At 37.6% G+C, this 19,618-nt stretch overlaps 1 protein-coding gene across 15 annotated transcripts in view; it reads right to left on the bottom strand.

Moving 5' to 3' along the window:
- Positions 1 to 18,110, bottom strand: part of plekha7b (pleckstrin homology domain containing, family A member 7b) — a 138,109-nt gene extending 119,999 nt beyond the window's left edge. For 2 of the 15 annotated variants that reach the window (XM_048184128.1, XM_048184144.1), the window contains exons 1-3: positions 17,772 to 18,096; positions 17,588 to 17,664; positions 17,355 to 17,412 (exon numbers count right to left, since the gene is read on the bottom strand). In XM_048184128.1, the coding sequence (XP_048040085.1) occupies positions 17,355 to 17,412; positions 17,588 to 17,664; positions 17,772 to 17,854 (218 nt within the window). In that variant the 5' untranslated portion in view covers positions 17,855 to 18,096. Of the gene's footprint in view, positions 1 to 936; positions 1,212 to 10,924; positions 10,976 to 17,354; positions 17,413 to 17,587; positions 17,665 to 17,771 lie in introns of those variants that run through there. The other 13 variants (XM_048184135.1, XM_048184138.1, XM_048184137.1 and 10 more) reach the window with 11 other exon arrangements.
- Between the last annotated feature and the right edge of the window lie 1,508 nt (positions 18,111 to 19,618).

The raw sequence follows: 19,618 nt of genomic DNA, 5'->3' as shown, positions 1-19,618 counted from the left end.
AAGACAAATGGTCCTCCACACCATTTTAGAGAGAGCGTATTGATTTTTTTTTTTTTATTATTCAGAGATCTACATAAGCCCAGACTATTTAAGGTAGCAAAGTCTTCAGACTCACATCTAATTTGGAAACTTTGTTTAAACATGTAAAAAAACATGTTTAAAACAAAAGCATAATCTGCACAACCCTGCTGTTCAGAATTAACTAAGTATTTGAGGCTTTTCTTCAAACACGCACCCGTAAGACTGTGAAGATCATAGTTCGATAGCAAAATCTCAAGTATTAGCCATTGGAATTTCCTTTTCCTTCAAAAAAGGAGGCCAGCTTCATGGTCTGAATAGCATAATTCCTCAATTTAAACCCCAAAGACTGAAACGTCTGGAGCAGAGGAAAAAAAGACATTGTTTACAAGCTCAAGTCATCTTAGCAGCTCCTTTTATGTTTAAAGTGAAGGCGAGAGAAAACTGCAGTTCTGCAGTCTTATCCATTTGCTAGCTCTCTTCTAACAAACATTCTGCAAGAGACCTGACATCTGTGTTTAGTTAGAGAAGCTTTTTAGGTCCACGTCAGTGTTGTTATTGTGTGTTTTTTTCTTAAGATTTTAAAAGATAGGACAGTAAGCAGACAAGAAGCAAAGTGGTAGAGAGGGGGACGGGATCGGGAAAGGTCCGAGAGCCGGGACACGAACTCGGGTCGCCCGAAGCACAATGGCATTATAGGTCGGTGCGCTGCCCACAAGGCTATTGGCGCCGACAGTGTTGTTATTGTTTAAAAAAAAAAGAATTCATCTGAGACTTTGCCATCTGTCTGTTTTACCCCTTTAAACTTAGAGAACCAACAGAATTGATTAATTCTGATCCTACAACCACAGCAGAGCCTGTTTACTTTGCTCCTAAATATTAAAACTACCTTATTAACCTATATAATATTCTCATTACCTTTCCTCCATTGATGTAGCTTCATCCTCTTCCTCTCTGATAGTCTCCAATTCAACCTCTGTCTCCTCACGACCAACATCCTGCTTGGTCACACGGCCCAACGGCAGGCAGCTGCAGCAGGTACCCATGTTGGAGGTGGCTCTAGCATCTCTACGGCCCCTATGTCTGCTGTCTCTTCGGTCTACAAACTTTCTCATGTAGTGCGACACGCATAGTTACATCTCAACCACGTTTCTGAATTAAGCGCGGGCTGGAGGGTTAAATACGACAAGTCAAACTGCGTCTGACTGAATGGCCCTGGTGACATACTGCAAAACATAAGCAGCCACTGTCCCCTCTCTCAATTCCCTCATTGTTTCTCCTCTGTCCTTTCCCCTTGTCAATGCTCTGTTATTACACCAAGTGCCATTTGTTTTGACCAGCACAAACAATGTGTTTTTAGCCTGCCATGGCTTTCATCTGTCATGGAAGATGTGACTGTACCATGGCACTTTGTGTCTGGTGCCTACTTCTTTCTGAAAGGAAGTAACATATGGTATCTGGACAATATGGATGGCTTGAGAATACAATACAACAGTTGTAAGCAGCAAATCAGCACGACTGGTCTCCTACGCTCCAGATTAGATCAGAATATGGCTGAGAGCTGCCCTCTGGCAAGTTATTTAAACTGGACTCACAGCGAGTACTCCCGGGTTGCGTGTCATTCATTTTGATTTCAGAATCTGAATTGAATTTAAGTAGCACAGGATGTGCAAACAGTGTAAACAATGTGACACCATCAATACATTCTGTGATCATCCCAACAAAGCAATATAGTTTGTCCAACTAATGGAAAATGGAGGGAGTATTCGGGAAACCTTCTGGGGAAAAAGTCTACTATGGGCCATTAATTGTATATATATATATATATATATATATATATATATATATATATATATATATATATATATATATATATATATATATATATATATATATATATATATATATATATATATATATATATATATATATACAGTACAGTCCAAAAGTTTGGAACCACTAAGATTTTTAATGTTTTTAAAAGAAGTTTCGTCTGCTCACCAAGGCTACATTTATTTAATTAAAAATACAGTAAAAAACAGTAATATTGTGAAATATTATTACAATTTAAAATAACTGTGTACTATTTAAATATATTTGACAAAGTAATTTATTCCTGTGATGCAAAGCTGAAAATATTCAGCATCGTTACTCCAGTCTTCAGTGTCACATGATCCTGCAGAAATCTTTCTAATATGCTGATTTGCTCCTCAATAAACATTTATGATTATTTTCAATGTTGAAAACAGTTGTGTACTTTTTTTTTTTCAGGATTCCTTGATGAATAGAAAGTTCAAAAGAACAGCATTTATCTGAAATACAAAGCTTCTGTAGCATTATACACTACCGTTCAAAAGTTTGGGGTCAGTAAGAATTTTTATTTTTATTTTTTTGAAAAGAATTTAAAGAAATGAATACTTTTATTCAGCAAGGATGCATTAAATCAATCAAAAGTGGCAGTAAAGACATTTATAATGTTACAAAAGATTAGATTTCAGATAAACACTGTTCTTTTGAACTTTCTATTCATCAAATAATCCTGAAAAAAAATATTTTACACAAATATTTTGTACATTTGTACACATTAAATGTTTCTTGAGCAGCAGATCAGCATATTAGAATGATTTCTGAAGGATCATGTGACACTGAAGACTGGAGTAATGATGCTGAAAATTCAGCTTTGCCATCACAGGAATAAATTACTTTGTGAAATATATTCAAATAGAAAACAGTTATTTTAAATTGTAATAATATTTCACAATATTACTGTTTTTTACTGTATTTTTAATTAAATAAATGTAGCCTTGGTGAGCAGATGAAACTTCTTTTAAAAACATTAAAAATCTTAGTGGTTCCAAACTTTTGGACTGTACTGTATATATATATATATTTATTTATATACATACATATTGATTTATATATTAAATCTAATCATTTTATGAATTCACTACTGTTCAAAGGTTTTGAGATCAGTAAGATTTTTTTTTAAAACATAATACTTTTATTCAGCCAGGATGTATTAAATTAAAATAAAGTGGCAGTCAGTCAACACATTTATAATGTCACAAAAAAATCTATTTTAAATAAATGTTGTTCTTTTGAACTTTCTATTCATCAAAGAATCCATAAAAATGTTAGCCTGACTACGTCAGACTTCCTACTTCCGCTCAATTTCATTTCGCTTCTGTACTCAGTCTGATACAGCGTCAGAGCTTTGTGTTTGCCACCGGTCTGGAAACAGCCGGGCCAATCAACGAACAGAGGGCGGGCTGAGAGCCGTGACGTAGATGCTAAGCGCCGAGTTTTACATTGTAGGTTAGAGAAATCGAAAACCGAAACGACCGCGGAAATGGGAAACGAGACACGGGATATAAACTTCGGGATGCATTAACTTCGCATAATCTGCAAAAGTCGTTTACAGCCATGTTCACTCCGGTATTTCGCTCACATCATCATGTGTTTACAACAGGTTTACAGTGGAAGTTCAATCATAGATTTGAGTTCGATGCATGATGTCTGTGCTTCGATGCGGCTGTACAGGCGGATAACATACGTCATAACTAAACGTATCTGATTGGCTTACGGATAACCAATGATTTTAAACTTCAGACAAGCGTCCCCTAGCGAGAGAGAAAACACTTCTCTATTATGCCATTCCAGACTCAAAGTAAAGTAAAGTAAAGCAAAGTGAAGTAGCAGAGTCTGGTATTACCAGGCTATAAAAATGTATCACATCTTCCACAAACATTAAGAAAATTGATAAGAAATATTTCTTGTGCACCAAATTAGCATATTGATTTCTGAAGGATCATGTGACACTGAAGACTGGAGTAACGGCTGGTGGAAAAATATTAAAATATATTAAATATAAAAAACTGTTGTTTTAAATTGCAATAATATTTCAGAACAATATTTCTGTTTTTATTGTATTTGATCAAATAAATGCAACCTTGGTGATTATAAGAGACTTCTTTAAAAAAAAAAAAAAAAAAAAAACTTTAGAAAAATCTTACCGACCCCTTTTTCTTTTGAAATAATCCTTTTAAAAATACATTAACATAAAAAAAAAAAAATTAATACATTTAATTTTAGGGACAATTGTGGAAGAACAATCCATTTCTCTGATGAAGTGAAGTTCTCACGAATCCAAATTTGATGTCCATATGTATTTTTATATAGTTAACACAGTGACACAGCGTGTCGAACATACTGTGCTATATTGTGTGAAAGTAATCTACATATCAGGAAATTAATAGGCATAGTCAGACAAAATTAATGATGCATATAATTAAATAATAACAAAAATATATATACATATGTTGTCACAAAACATGTGCAATGATATTATATTTATCTTTCAGTCAATCTAATTCAAATTCAGATTCAACATCCTGTGGGACATGGCCAATTCAATTCTAATTCGTGCTCATGAATTGAAAGGGAGCCAATTCTTACATTTGGCCCAACCCTGGAATGCTCAAAATGATCAGTCATGCCTGGATTCATAAGCAGACCCCCCTGCTGCTGCTGGTGAGATACAAATAACACGATTTCCACAAGATAAATGATTAATGCTGCAGGTAGTTCAAAAGGAGCATTTCTCTTTTTTCCCCGCGAGCAGTTCGGTCCACTGCGGTTCCACTGCGCACAGCCCCCACCGCAACAGGAAAACATTAAGCAGTCCCGTCACAGCGAAAGGCTCCTGCCTCACTGAAAAACGCAGCATAATCACTTTATCCCCTATTCTCTTCAGAGAAAGAGGGTAAGGGGGAGAGAGAAAGAGAGAGAGGTAATACTGGCACAAACATGCTGTCTCATAATGCCTCATGCGTATGCTGAGAAACATCTGAGAGATCAAACCAAACTAGTGCACAAGTCAAGAGACCTCAGATTTCAAATCAATCTAACTGAAGTGAACATCTGCTACTGAGTAAGCATCCATCCTATGTAAACATTACGGTATGAAACAGCTGACTGAGAGAGAAAGAGCCAGAAAGAGCCACTGCACCTATAATATTTGCAATATTTTACTTGCACTGCAATATTTTGTCTGACGTACTGTGACAAAGCACAACCACTGCTCGGCACTGAGGCTGACTACAAAATTGAGCCAATCGCACTTGGGGATTACACAAAGGAAACAAAATTTCAGTGGAGCGGATGTCAAGTAAAGGTCACACACACATTCATAGTATTCCTGACGAGGCCAAAACAAAAAGTCTGACAATGTCCAGCCATAATAATCACACACAAATTAATAAGCATTTGAATCTGACTGATAATAAACTGATGAATAATATGCTGTAGTTTAGTTTGAACAACTCCATCAGTCGTGATTAGTATCTGCTTTCTTAAAACACTGGCATTATTTTTTAATCCAGTTCATTATTTTTTTAATCCTTTTTTGAGATGAGGGACCAATTAAAATCCAAAATGTGTTTTCATAGTACTATGAACTTTTATCACAGAAGAGGAAAGGAAATTTCAGAACCCAAAACAAACAAGTCACCATGAAATCAAAATTGACAACGGTTATTTTTTTTTTTATATTATTGCAGTGTTTTTTTTTTTTAAACCATTAATCCACGCACATCATTATTTTTTACAAAAAAAATTCATGTACCCTCATAATCTTCAATAAAAAAACATTAACTTCCCCTCCCCCTCTCATCATCTCTTCTCTGATGGTGTGTGCACTGAGGCGAGAGCGGGACAATAATCCGTCCCCTCCAGCAACCTGTCACTCACATGAGATAGCAGCAATTAGCAAACAATTATCATCCAACAATCCAATCATACGCGAACTCATATCCCATCACACATCTTTTCTCATTCGAGAAGCTGTTTCACTCAGATTACAATTAGGAAGAAAATATGATCGCAATTTCAGTTTCATGCCGACTTTAAAATAAAAACATCTATTGAAATTTAAATAACCACTCTTTCAGATATCCTTGGATTTCTGCAAAAACAACTGGTTCAGAAATGACTGTCCACGTTTACAAAGACACTTATTCTGTAGATGGGACATGATGGTAAACTTGTCAATTGGTAATGTTAGGTTGGGTAATATCAGGAAATCAGCAATGTTGATGCAAGAATAGGGTTGTGCGAATAATCATAAATGATTTTCAATTCCGATTTTGGCTTCCAACAATTATGAAAACAAGATAATCGAGGTGAAATGATTATTGTGCCACTGCCACATTCATTCTTTCATATCTGACAAAGTCAAACTTAAAGGTGCCCTAGAACTTTTTTTAAAAGATGTAATATAAGTCTAAGGTGTCCCCTGAATGTGTCTGTGAAGTTTCAGCTCAAAATACCGCATAGATTTTTTTAAATTAATTTTTTAACTGCCTATTTTGGGGTATAATTAGAAATGAGCCGATTCAGGGTGTGTGGCCCTTTAAATCTCGTGCTCCACGCCCCAAGAGCTTGCGCTTGCCTTAAACAACATAAAAAAAAGTTCAAACAGTTAATATAACCCTCAAAATGGATCTTTACAAAGTGTTCATCATGCAGCATGTCTAATCGCGTAAGTACAGTGTTTATTTTGATGTTTACATTGATTCTGAATGAGTTTGAAGCTGTGCTCCGTGGCTAACGGCTAATGCTACACTGTTGGAGAGATTTATAAAGAATGAAGTTGTGTTTATGAATTATACAGACTGAAAGTGCTTAAAAATGAAAATAGCGACGGCTCTTGTCTCCGTGAATACAGTAAGAAACGATGGTAACTTTAACCACATTTAACAGTACATTAGCAACATGCTAACGAAACATTTAGAAAGACAATTTACAAATATCACTAAAAATATTATGTTATCATGAATCATGTCAGTTATTATTGCTCCATCTGCCATTTTTTGCTATTGTCCTTGCTTGTTTACCTAGTCTGTTGATTCAGCTGCGCACATCTAGACGTTGAATTTAGGCTTTTACTTGCATATAAACATTGATCAGCAAACATACACAGAAGCTCAACCGAACCTGAATGACGCATATGATCAAACATCTTCAGGAAGCTCAAACATGCTGCATAACCAATGAGGCTCATTTTAATGTGTTACACAGCACGTTTGAGCTTCCGAGTGTTTCTGTGTAATACGCTGTGTATGTTGATGATAATGCAAAGAAGAGAGACTTTAATGCGCACTTCTTGTACTGTGTTTTATTAAGCTCTTACAGTGATTTCCTGGAGTGAAAATGGATGCTTCATCTTTTGTGTGATGTACAGTAAACTATCAAATTCATCAGTAAAGTTTTGGCCATCATTTGGACGGGTTCCGCTACAAAAGGCTTGTACTAATAGTGGATAAAAGCAAGATGACGACATAAGTTATAACCGTAATTAAACTAAACTACACCTGTTCTATCTCCATGCAGCTTTCATTCTCTGGCTCTGTAGACATCATTATCCGACTCCAGTTCGAACATATAAGGCTGAACACCGCTACTAACAGTTTCTGACATTTTCAGTGCATGAGATTGTCCCGTTTTGTTATTGCATGAGCTCTTGAAGCTCCGCCCTCTTCTTGAAAGGGGGCCGGGAGCAGTAGCTCATTTGCATTTAAAAGGACACACACAAAAACGGCATATTTTAGGGTGTTCCATTTAAACACAATGCAAGGGTTTCTGAGTGAATGAGATGGAGGGAAGTTAGCGAAGGAAGGGCATAAAAAATTGGACTTAAACGCAACCATATGCGAGGATACACAGGTGTATCCTTCCCTCGCATCCTAAGGGGCTGTGATGCAAGCAAAGTAAGCGAAGAAAGGAAAAGAGAATGCACAAATAAGAAATGAGAAGCACCCGTTGTGACACACGACATAAGTGTGTCATGAAGTTCGAAGGAGAAGTGGCGTTCCTCCATGTTTCCGCGTTACTTCTCGCATGAATTTCACAACACACTTACGTCACTTGCTTTTCAAACACATTAGGGATGGCATGAGTGTGTGAGCAAATAATGAGGGAATTTTATTTTTGGGGGGTGAACTATCCTTTGAACAGGATACCAGGGAGTTATTTTGTGTTCTGTCCCATAATAGGCTCTTTTCAAACTTTCAATCCTCAATGTATCAAGTCTAATCTCAAGCATAATTTATTAACTGTTAACTCTGAAGAAACACAGGAAGGTCTGGGCCATCCAAATAGGTCTCTAGGTTAAAATGAGCACATATGTCTACAGTAAAGGTTGTAATTAATATATAAAACATGACAGTTCACCTCAAAAACACTCAGCAGTAGCCTGATCTGGAGTGTATCTCCACTATATTTCAAACCGATGTGACAGCAGGTAATGTAGCATGACTCTACAGCATCAGAAAGTAAAATGTCAAAAGGTCATTTGCAGGATGAGTGAGCTTTGCCTCTGAAATAAAGGTATGGGACTACTTAAAAACACATCTACACAGGAACAGTGATGCGTGGAGGGGGGTTGCTGGTTTGGCACAAATGCTGCTCCACTGACATTGCTGGGAGATGGAGCCTATAGGGAAATCCATCCTCTTTAATCAACATTTAAAGTGTTTTGCTCCCAATCAACTGAAACACATCACGGTTAATTAACTCATTGCATCCTAAGAACTGCAGGAGACTGAACCAATAATGGGGGGTGGGATAGAAAGGGAAATATGAAGAGAAAGGGCAATTGAGGAAAAAATACCACAAACTGAAATTCTACATTTTTTCCCAAGAGTTTGAGCTGTGGGAGTGCCGGAGAGCTGGTGTTTGGGAATCTGATTCTCTGTAGGCGGTCAATTTAGGGCTACAGTCACATGGAAATACAACACTTCCACTGCAGCTCTAGTGGGATGTAAACCCAAATGACAAAAAGGATATTGTCCAAATAGGACACCATTGTGTCTAAGTGCCTTTGGGGAGATATAGAATTGCACAAATTCAGTACAGAATGACTTTTCTGAGTATCTGATGGCTTTTTGGGGAGGAAAAAACAAGGAAATCCACATTTGACAAGGCAAACAAATTTTTCCAATCCAATGTTTTCCAGTCCACTGGGGTGTTTCACACGTGCTCGTTCACTCAAGTGCAAATATCTATCTACTGTGCAAAAGTTTGGGATCAGCATACATTTTTAAATGTTTTTAAAGAAATCTCTTCTGCTCACCAAGGCTATACTTATATATTGAGTATAATTTAAAATGTATTTTAGTCAAAGCTGAATTTTCAGTCTTCAGTGTCACATGATCCTTCAGAAATCATTTTAATATGCAGATTTGGTTGTCAAGTAACATTTCTTCCTATTATTATAAAAGTTGAAAACAGTTGTGTTGCTTAATATTTTTGTGGAGAAATACTTTTTAGGATTCTTTGATGAATAGAATGATAAAAAGAACAGCATTTATTTGAAATAGTAAAGATGTTACAAAATATTTCTGTCACTTTTAATCAACTTATTAAACAAAAATATTTTCTTTAAAAAAAAAAAAAACATTTATTGACCCCAAAGTTTTAAATGGTAGTGTATATTCTCAAGAGGAGGATATTTTCTTCCTCCATCGAGGCTCATGTAAATGAGTTTGATTTTACTACGGTCGCTCACACTCAACAGTCCTGCCATTGTGTTGACTTCTCTTATTTCCAAAAAACCTGCTGCACAAGCAGCGGCTGTTGTCACGGCAGCGACATGCAGACTTGGCCTGAGCTCAGGCTGTTTGGATGAGCATTGAAGTGAAAGAAGGGGGTATGGGGGGGGGCTTCTTCAAACAGAGTCACCATGGACCTTAACATCAGGGTAAGACGCCATATTTAATTTGATGCAGATTCTTAAACAAGTGACAGAAGTGCAATTAGCTCACTATTTTGTTTTTTGATGCATCAAAAATATGACTTTCTAAAAATAAAAACAGTAGACAAAGCACTCCGAGAAACATTGGTTGTGAAAGTCAAATTACTTCAGCTAGAACATATTCTACTCCAAATAACCTACCTGGTAAACAGACTAACCAACTGGCACAAGAAACTTTTAAATTCAGGGCAACCCTGACTATAGGGGAAATCTCTTATGTGTGAATCTGCCAATATAAGCCCTTGGTAAGAGGAAGGACAGACAGTCACTCTGATAAACAACACTGACCCTCGACCCTTCGGAAAAGCTGCTGAAGCGAGACAGATGTAGAGTGGAAAGGACATCTCCGCACAGGCGCTATCTCTCAAATGTCTGATCATCCAGGCTGGAATGGAGGCCTGCTGAGACCACCTGCCATTCACTCTCTGAGACTGAGACACCAATGTAGGCTGCAGAGATGAATCACCTTGACTCTTTATGACTCAGCCAAATCTTTCTGATGTCGACTGAGTTCAATAGGCATTCTTCACGCTGCGCTGACCTTCGAAGACCTTTCAGAGATCATTTGTCCTGAGTCACAACCTCCTAATAAAGTCATATAGGTCATTCTACGATACAGCTACCATGGGTCCTTCATCAGAAGTGTAGAGTATCTAAAAACCATACTTGACTAAAAGTACAGATACCTTACAGCTAAAATGACTCCATTAAAAGTTACAAATCGCCGATTCTAATACGACTTGAGTAATAGTCTTAGAGTATCTGATTTTAACAGTATTCTACTCATACTGAATGTAGGCTCAACAATGCACTAGTCCTCGACACCTAAGAGACATGCCGGTGAAAATAAGAAACAATTGATTTGTGAGGTGAGAAATCATGTTTATTTTCTAAAATCAAAATAAAACTGAACACATCAATATTGCAATAAATCAAGGTCAACACAACAGCCTCTTAAACATCTACAAACTCAAGTCTCAGTTAAGCACATTTAAGAGCTCAAAAAGGATATAAGTAAACCAATACCCTTCCAAATGGTTTCAATATAACAAATAAATAAATAATGTTAAGTAAAATTAAATAGTCAAAGCTTACTTGTACTGGACATGTGCTGGTTTCAGCCTCATCACCGGCTGCAGTCATTTCCTCATCTCCTAAATCAAACACCTGCGATCAGCAACCACCTGCTAATGCACTCACATTCATGTAAAGTAGCCTTGCTGACAAGTTTGGGTGAGTAAGGGCAAAAGGCATAAGATATAGTACCTTCAATGCCCTGTAGATGGCGATATCGCTTCTTTATAGCAGAAATAAACTGCTGCAGAAAAAGTTAGGTGTCATGCAAAATGTAATGTGTAATTGCATTACTCATCACAAATTTATTGGAGTAAAAAGTACATTTACTTGTTCAAAAATGTAGTCAAGTAGAGAGTAAAAGTTGTTAATATCTTTGATACACAGTAAAACTACAAGGTAGCCAAAAAAGATACTTAAGTGCAGTAACTAATTACATTTACTCAAATACTTTACACCACTGTCCCTCATACATGTACTAATATTATATGCATATTGTAATGAAAAACTATATTATGAAAATAAAATCTGGAATTCTATGTGTACAAATTCATTTTGATTTGATATATATAGAAAAAAAGAGTAATATTACAACTATTAACTATTATGACAATTTAAAAGCACCGTTTTCTTTTTTTTTATATTTTTATTCATGTGATGGCAAAACTGAATTTTAGCATGACTGAATCCATTACTCCAGTATTCAGCATTACATGATTCTTCATTAATGTAAATGTCTTAAAGTGTCACTTTTGATCTATGTTAAAATGTATTAATTTAGCTTGAGATTGTACAATATTAATGTCTTAAAGGGATAGTTCGCCCAAAAATGAAAATTTGATGTTTATCTGCTTATCCCCAGCGCATCCAAGATGTAGGTGTCTTTGTTTCTTCAGTAGAACGCAAATTATGATTTTTAACTCCAACCGTTGCCGCCTGTCAGTCGTATAATGCACGTCAATAGGAACTCCATCTATAAGAGTCAAAAAAACATGCACAGACAAATCCAAATTAAATCCTGCGGCTCGTGACGACACATTGATGTCCTAAGACACGAAACGATGGGTTTGTGCGAGAAACCGAACAGTATTTATATCATTTTTTTACCTTTAAAACACCACTATGTCCAACTGCCTTGCGCATCCGGTTGGTGAGGTCTGAAAACGCGTTCTGATGACGGAAGTGATCTTTCGCACTTATACTTTAATGAGTGTGAGAGATCACTTCCGTTGTCAGAGCGCGTTCGGTGTTTTAGAGGTAAAACATTATATAAATACTGTTCGGTTTCTCGCACAAACCGATCGTTTCATATCTTAGGACATCAATGTGTCGTCACGAGCCGCAGGGTTTAATTTGGATTTGTCTGTGCATGTTTTTTTGACTCTTATAGATGCAGTTCCTATTGACGTGCATTATACGACTGACAGGTGGCAACGGTTGGAGTTAAAAATCATAATTTGTGTTCTGAAGAAACAAAGTCACCTACATCTTGGATGCTCTGGGGCAGGGGTCAGCAACCCAAAATGTTCAAAGAGCCATATTGGACCAAAAAAAACAAAAAACAAATCTGTCTGGAGCCGCAAAAAATTAAAAGCCTTATATAAGCCTTATATGAAGGCAACACAGGCTGTAAGTGTATATTAGCTATATTAGCCTATCAAAATGACTAAGTAGGCTACAAATACATAATGAGGTATTCCTGAGGTATATATTTAAAAACTGCTGAAAGCTACAGAAAAAAGAAGCAAATGGATCGGTGCAATTCACAGAAACAGCTGGACTCCAGCAAAGAAACATGGATTTGCAGTTATCATTTTGTGTCAAATTGTTGGATTTTGAGGTAAAATCATTCCATATATATTGTATTGTTATATATTATGTTGACCAATCATCTATTAAATATTTTCCATCTTATATTCTGCATAATTGTGTGTTTTAAAATAAACACTGACAAAAACTACACTATAAAACTATATGTTTTAGGGATGGACAATATGACGATATATATAACACTGATATAAGTGATTACGCGGATTTAAACCTACCTATATTGTAGTTATTCACAGGCAGATTTGCTTTATGTATTTCCCCGGCGTCAAATCAGGCACATATAAATGTCAGGAAACACAACTCCTGGCTACGTCAATATCCATGGATTAGGTTTATTTGACAAGTTGTAAGAAACACTTTCGAGTCCAACCTTTAGTGTAATTCGTTTGTTTTTACTCGCGTTTTCGCGGTTTCCTCTATTAAATCCAGTCATGCAGCAGGTTCTTTTGCCAATCAGTCCAGCTGAGGGAGCGCGCTTTCGGCGGGAAAGTGACGTCGATGGCTATGACGCAAATCTTCGTTGACAGCAATGTTGAAATTTAATATTTATTATACACATTTTTACAGCATTGGAAAACGTTAAGAATGTTTTTGTCATGTTTGTCCTCCTACAGAAACCATATGAAAACAAAAAAATATATTTTTTCCATTTTCATACATTTTTGAAAAAGCTCCAGGGAGCCACTAGGGGGGCGATAAAGAGCCGCATGCGGCTCTAGAGCCGCGGGTTGCCGACCTCCGCTCTGGGGGTAAGCAGATAAACATCAAATTTTCATTTTTGGGCAAACTATCCCTTTAAGACATTAATATTGTACAATCTCAAGCTAAATTAATACATTTTAACATAGATCAAAAGTGACACTTTAAGACATTTACATTAATGAAGAATCATGTAACGCTGGATTCAGTCATGCTATCCCTTTAAATCTGTTTAAAATGTACTTAAAGAAACACTCTTTTAAACTGGAAAAGGCACCGGTTTCACAGAAAGGTCCACCTTCAGTCTTCTGCATACAGTGACAGAGAATGTGCCTCTGTCGGCAGCAATGTCTCAGAATGAGTGGGACCATCTGAGAGTCTTTCTCCCCATTCATATCAATTAATTAGATGAATGCTGGATGGATACAGACATACAGTAAATCCATTAGCCATACATTTTATGGGACTTATTAAATGTTTGGCATAATTCAATTCTGCAGTATATCAAATATAATTTGGATAATAATCCAGTATGCCGGATACAGAGCAGTCCCCCCATGAACTATACAAAAATAATAATCACATCAGCAGAAATGATGGTCTATGAGAGTGGCTAATGTAACGCAAGCATGCTTTGTCTCAAGGACAGTCTAAGCATCACTGTCTCTCTCTACTGCTCCATATTTAACAACATCCAGCACTCCACTGTACACTATTTGCAGTCTACGGCAATGAATGTTGATTTATAAAACTACAAGAGGATAAAGAAAAATAAAGTCCTCATAAAGTTTGAAGTGAGGGAAAGCACTCAACCACTTATGACTGCCAGTCTTGACCCAAATGGTGTATGATAAATTCTTTGGGATAAGTGAGCCAAATAACCACAGACAGTAAACAATGCAATTTAAACCACAAAATGAGCAGATTAAAGCAGTGGAAAGCACTCACCATACCTAAAAAGGCAGAAATAGGCAACAAAGTATGCAGCCTTTTCTATTCTAGCATTCTTCACCTGAAATAACAATCAGTTCCCTTTTCTAGCCCGTTAACACAAAATGACACACAGACAATGTCCAGCAGGATCAAAACAGGAACTATAATGTCATTTAGCCCACAAATAAGTTCATTACTTTACAGTCTTGACATTTCAGCTCACGAAGGCTTCTGAGCTGCACTGTTCAGTATTTGACTGTGCCCAGACACAGCACAATGAGTCCCTTCACATGGCCCACAATAAAACTGTCAGCAATAACACATTTCTAAAATCATTTTCTTTGACCTTTAAAACACCCCCCTCACTTTGTCGAGATGCCCATTTCTGGTCAGACACCAGTGGAGCATTGAACTAACAAATAAACAGCTTTATGGGAAAGTGGTGCTATTTAGATGCAAAGAAGACTGCAAGACACTAATGCATTCTGGACTGCATGGGCTACGTTGGTGGCACATCAAGACAACTGGGTGACTGTTACATTATTCTCATTGGTAGATTTCTCAGATGCAGTGACTGCCTGGCATTTTGGCATCTGTGTACGATGCGTATGAGACTTATGTTGAATAAAACAACTAATGAGTAATACATATCGAATCACAAACATACTATTTCAATAAAGAAACTGAGTTACCACAATATATCAACAGCCCAGTCTGTCACTGCAGGATTGTGCACTTTATATTTACTCTGGTGAATGAATTCAAGGACTCTCCAAAGCTAACACTGAAAACAAGCCACAAGTAAACATTGTTTTCAATGCAATCCTGCAGCAAATCATTGCATGGCAATTGTGTAGAAGGCAGCAAAGATAGACTCTACACAATTCAGACATGAATCCGTGATGGGGAAAATCTTATCTAGTAGCTTCACATTGCCTTTCATTTGCTTCTGCTGCCCCAATTGGTTTGTTAATGTGCGGCATAAAGTGCAATCACATCGGTTGTTTACTGCCAGCTGTCGGGTTGATTTCTCAATTCAATTAAACAAGCAGTTTAAACAAACTAATAATCTGCCAGCCAAAAAAAAAATGTTCTTATATGTCACATAGAACAGGTCCTACAGTAAAGGACGCTGAATTACTATGAATAACTAGATACTTTGGCTATGATGATGGTGGTCTGGTTGCGGTTTCCACATTAGTGGAGCCGAATGGGTAAAGTGACATTGGAAAGCCAAGCCACCATGAATTGGCTGTGTGATCTCGCCATACATCTCTGTCATTCCACGGGCATATGGGCACATGCGCGTACACACGTACAGACAGAGTACAACATCCGCTAAACGGAGAAGGTTAAGGTCCTGCATATTGTCGTACATGAGGAGAATTTTAATGGGAAAACCCATCCAGTCCTGCTGGGCAATGCCCTTTATTTCCACCATTAAGTGGGCATAGAGAGAGGGAATGGGCTGCATGGATGACTGTAAACAGTAGTGAGGGCCCTATAATCAGAATGAAAGACTCTCTTTTTCATCATATAGCTTAGATCAAACACAATCGGATCTCCTTGCCATTGTCGCTTGTAATTTAATGTCATCCAAGATAACTGGTAAAGCTAGCCAATATAAAAATGCAGAGCTGATACACACAACAAGCATGTCTCAATCTGAAATTCTACAAAACTATACTAAGGTTAAAAAAAAACACATTAAAGTAATAATAGAATGCCAACATCAATATGCTCCATTTTAGATGAAAGACTGAAAATAGCATCTACTGGTTCCAAGGGAAATCATCTTTCACTTTCAGAGCATGAGCTGGCTCATTAATACAGAAGTATTTAATGCATTTTGCAGCATTATCTTGGGAAGCATTATCTAGAGAACAACTGTAACGTTTATGACATCTAATTGCAGAGAGGAGATCTTACATATTTGCTTTAATTTCTGTACTATTCATGCTACCAATTCACAATAGCAACTACAACTGAAGATATGGATGAGACAGATGTCAAAAACCAAAACCAAAAATCTTTGTCATTGACAGGCTATTACCAAGCCACACATCCTGTCATATTCAGGTGATATGTTCTATAAAGCAGCACAGACCACAGCCCCTGTAGCAATTCTCTTAATGCTTCAAAACCACTTTTAGGCGATTGCATCCTCTGTAAGTTCCGCCTGTCATTGAAAATGATTAGTGTCCCTCGTCTAACACACCTGATTCAACTCATCAGCTCATTAGTACAGAGTGCAACCCTGCATCCCAATGTGCATACTATTCACCCTATCCACCCTAAATAGTGTTGAATATTAATGTCACATACTATTCAGGATGAATAGTATGCACATTGAGACGCAGGTCAAGACTTTACTTGGGTGTCTGATAAGGAAGATATCCAAAATGTGCAATAATGGAGGGTCCCCAGGACAGGTTTGAGAAGCTCTGTCTTGGCAGCTAATTTTTCCAGACAGCTCCCTTAGCTGTACTTCTCTCCCTGCCACAGTCCACTTCATCTCACTTCTGCTGCCCAGGAGTCTCCTCAACTACTGAACATGGTGGAGATGGATGTTGACAAATGGATGGATTGACTGATTTACTATATGAATGAATAGACAGACAGATAAACTTGAGGATGGATGGATGGACTGATATAAATGAATAAATGATAATCAGAGTGATCACTGTATAAACAGTGATAACTGGACAACCTAATTGATAAACAGACTGACAGATGGAAATCAGCTGTCTGATTTCATTGCCACAGTCTATAGCCTATCCAAGAGCAATTCGGCACTAAACATTCAATCAAGCCTCCGACTGGATTCACTTATCCGTCTTTTCTTGACTCGTGAAGGTTCGAGCAGACAGCGGACACTGATCACTGCAAGAGGCGGGAGTGAGTGAGCGCTCGTTGGGGAGGGCTTTGCAGTTGCACTCGCATCCTCACGGTCTCACAAGGACAAAAACAGAAATTTACTATCGCTTACTTTATAAAGTAGCTGGCGCCTTCCTCGGTGAAGCCCTCTTCCCATCCCCGCGGTAAATCTAAGGGGAGAGAAATATTTGTACAAAACTCCATTAAGTTTTTAATGAAACAGAAAGTAGCACTCCATCAGTTACGCAAAGGACGTGTTTCCACTGCTTACTTTAAACACACTTACTTGCTGTGTCCGACTAAGCATGCAAAGTTTAGACTAGAAAGCGTAGTTTATTACTGTACCTGATCGTATCATGTGTCCCGAGTTGACAGGTTCACCAGTGCGGGGATGGAGCCAAGTAGTGCCGCGAGTTTTGTCGCTGGAAAACAGAAACACCTGTTACGAGATCCATCGGAAAATGTGCGGATTAACCAGAACCACATTACAATACAACGACTGTGATTAAACCCCTAACAGGCTGCTTACTTGATGAAAAAAACCCTGCCATCCCTGCACACTCCGTAGGACCAGTGATCAGGTAGTGTGTCCCGCCCGAGCGGAGCCGCCATGATCCCGGTTTAAAGTGAGAGCTGCGCCGCAGAGTTTCCAGGGAATCGGACAGTCCGATAATCACCACTAGGGCTGCACTCCTGTTAAAGGGGCAGGCCAAACTTGGAGAAAGTCTTTTGTCCCAGTTATAAGCCGACAGAAAAGAATGAGGGCATCATTAATTAGGCGGGATGTTGATGCTGCTAGTGCACAGATGTCGCCCCAAGAAATTCTACCTTTTATTAGAGCAAAGCCAATGCTGTAAGATATGTTACATGCATGTATTCACACAGATCGGAGTTACACTTTGAAACCTGGACAGATTAACATTCCCCCTAGTCACACGCGCATTTTGAAACAGTTGGATAATTGTTCAACTTGTCAGATTTGTATTAAAGACACTGCGTTTGATTTTTTTTTTTTTTTTTTTTTTTTTTTGTGCTCATGACAACAGTCTTTACAGATTTTAGCTTTTTGGCAGGTAACAAGTAGGCGAACAGTGGCTAATGATTTAAATGACAATAGAGGGTGAGTGGTTATTTTAGTCAGGTTAAACCTGTCTATAAACCTAGCGTTGGTTATCCTACCCTAGATAGCACACGTACGTCTGCAAGATGTCTGTTAAAGATCACTTCATCTGGAAAGCATCTGCTGTTTACAAACATCTAATAGACATCTCTAAGATGTCAGTTTTACATACATTCTAAATCATAAACATCTTAAAGACATCTTCTAAACGTCTATTTGACATCTGACAGGAAACGTCCTATTGCAGATGAGCAAACACTCTAAAAAATACGTCTTCCAGACGTAAACACACACATCAAATAGACGTCTCCGAGATGTAGCCAAAAATATTCGACTGAGAAACCATGTCTTGAAGAATAGACATTTTTTCTTGAATTCTAGATATCTTGAGAAAGTCATGTTGTCTCCTTGCTGACGAAAACGCAACACTGTTCGCGACACTCTACATAGGCTATAGCCTGGTCATAGTTGGTCATATGTAAGAGTAGCCACTAATATTTACACTGATTGTTTCCCATTATGTCAAGATACTTACTTTAACCCTTTCAGGCATAGAGGTCACTACAATGGACAGCTAGGCCTATTCAAAAAAGTAATTTCTTGCGTATGGTTTTTGATGGCATAGTAGCACATCAGCCTCTACAGTTGGCACTACAGTGGACATCATCATCATATACACTGCCACCAAGTGGCAAGCCGTTGTATGTGGAATTTTTTTTCTCCAAACCAAGATGGCCGACAGCCAGTCAGAAATGGCAAGTTGCTCTGTGATATCAATCCATTCCCTCTATCCTAGGAGACTGGGTTTCCACAGAGCTGTACCTTCAGAAGATCTTTTGATGGAATCTCATCCTCATGTTCTGATATCAAAGAGATGAATCATTCAACTTGTATGAAGTTCTTCTCAGTCTGCTGGTCGAACAGAAACAAACTCAATTGCATTTGCAATACTTGAACCTGTATAATATTTTTTTGTATATTTTATAGTTGTCACAAGATTTTATTTCACTTCTGTTTGGTGTTTTTTATTCAGTGGACAAATACTTATACTTAAAAATTACTGCATTATTAATTAATTAACTCATTATCCGACTTAATATTAACCAACTCTCCAAATTTTGTTGGTAAAAGGACACATGAGCTTGAGCAAATATTTGGACAAGAATGCACTTCCTCATGAAGCGAACATGCCAAACATAAGTCTCATAGTATGAGAAATCTCTGACACGAAACTCATACCTAAAGACTCTCCCATA

This window comes from Megalobrama amblycephala, linkage group LG3 (genome assembly GCF_018812025.1).
Source record: "Megalobrama amblycephala isolate DHTTF-2021 linkage group LG3, ASM1881202v1, whole genome shotgun sequence".
NCBI lineage: Eukaryota > Metazoa > Chordata > Actinopteri > Cypriniformes > Xenocyprididae > Megalobrama > Megalobrama amblycephala.
Note: the sequence above shows the minus strand (reverse complement) of the source record. Positions and strands in the feature narration are given on the sequence as shown.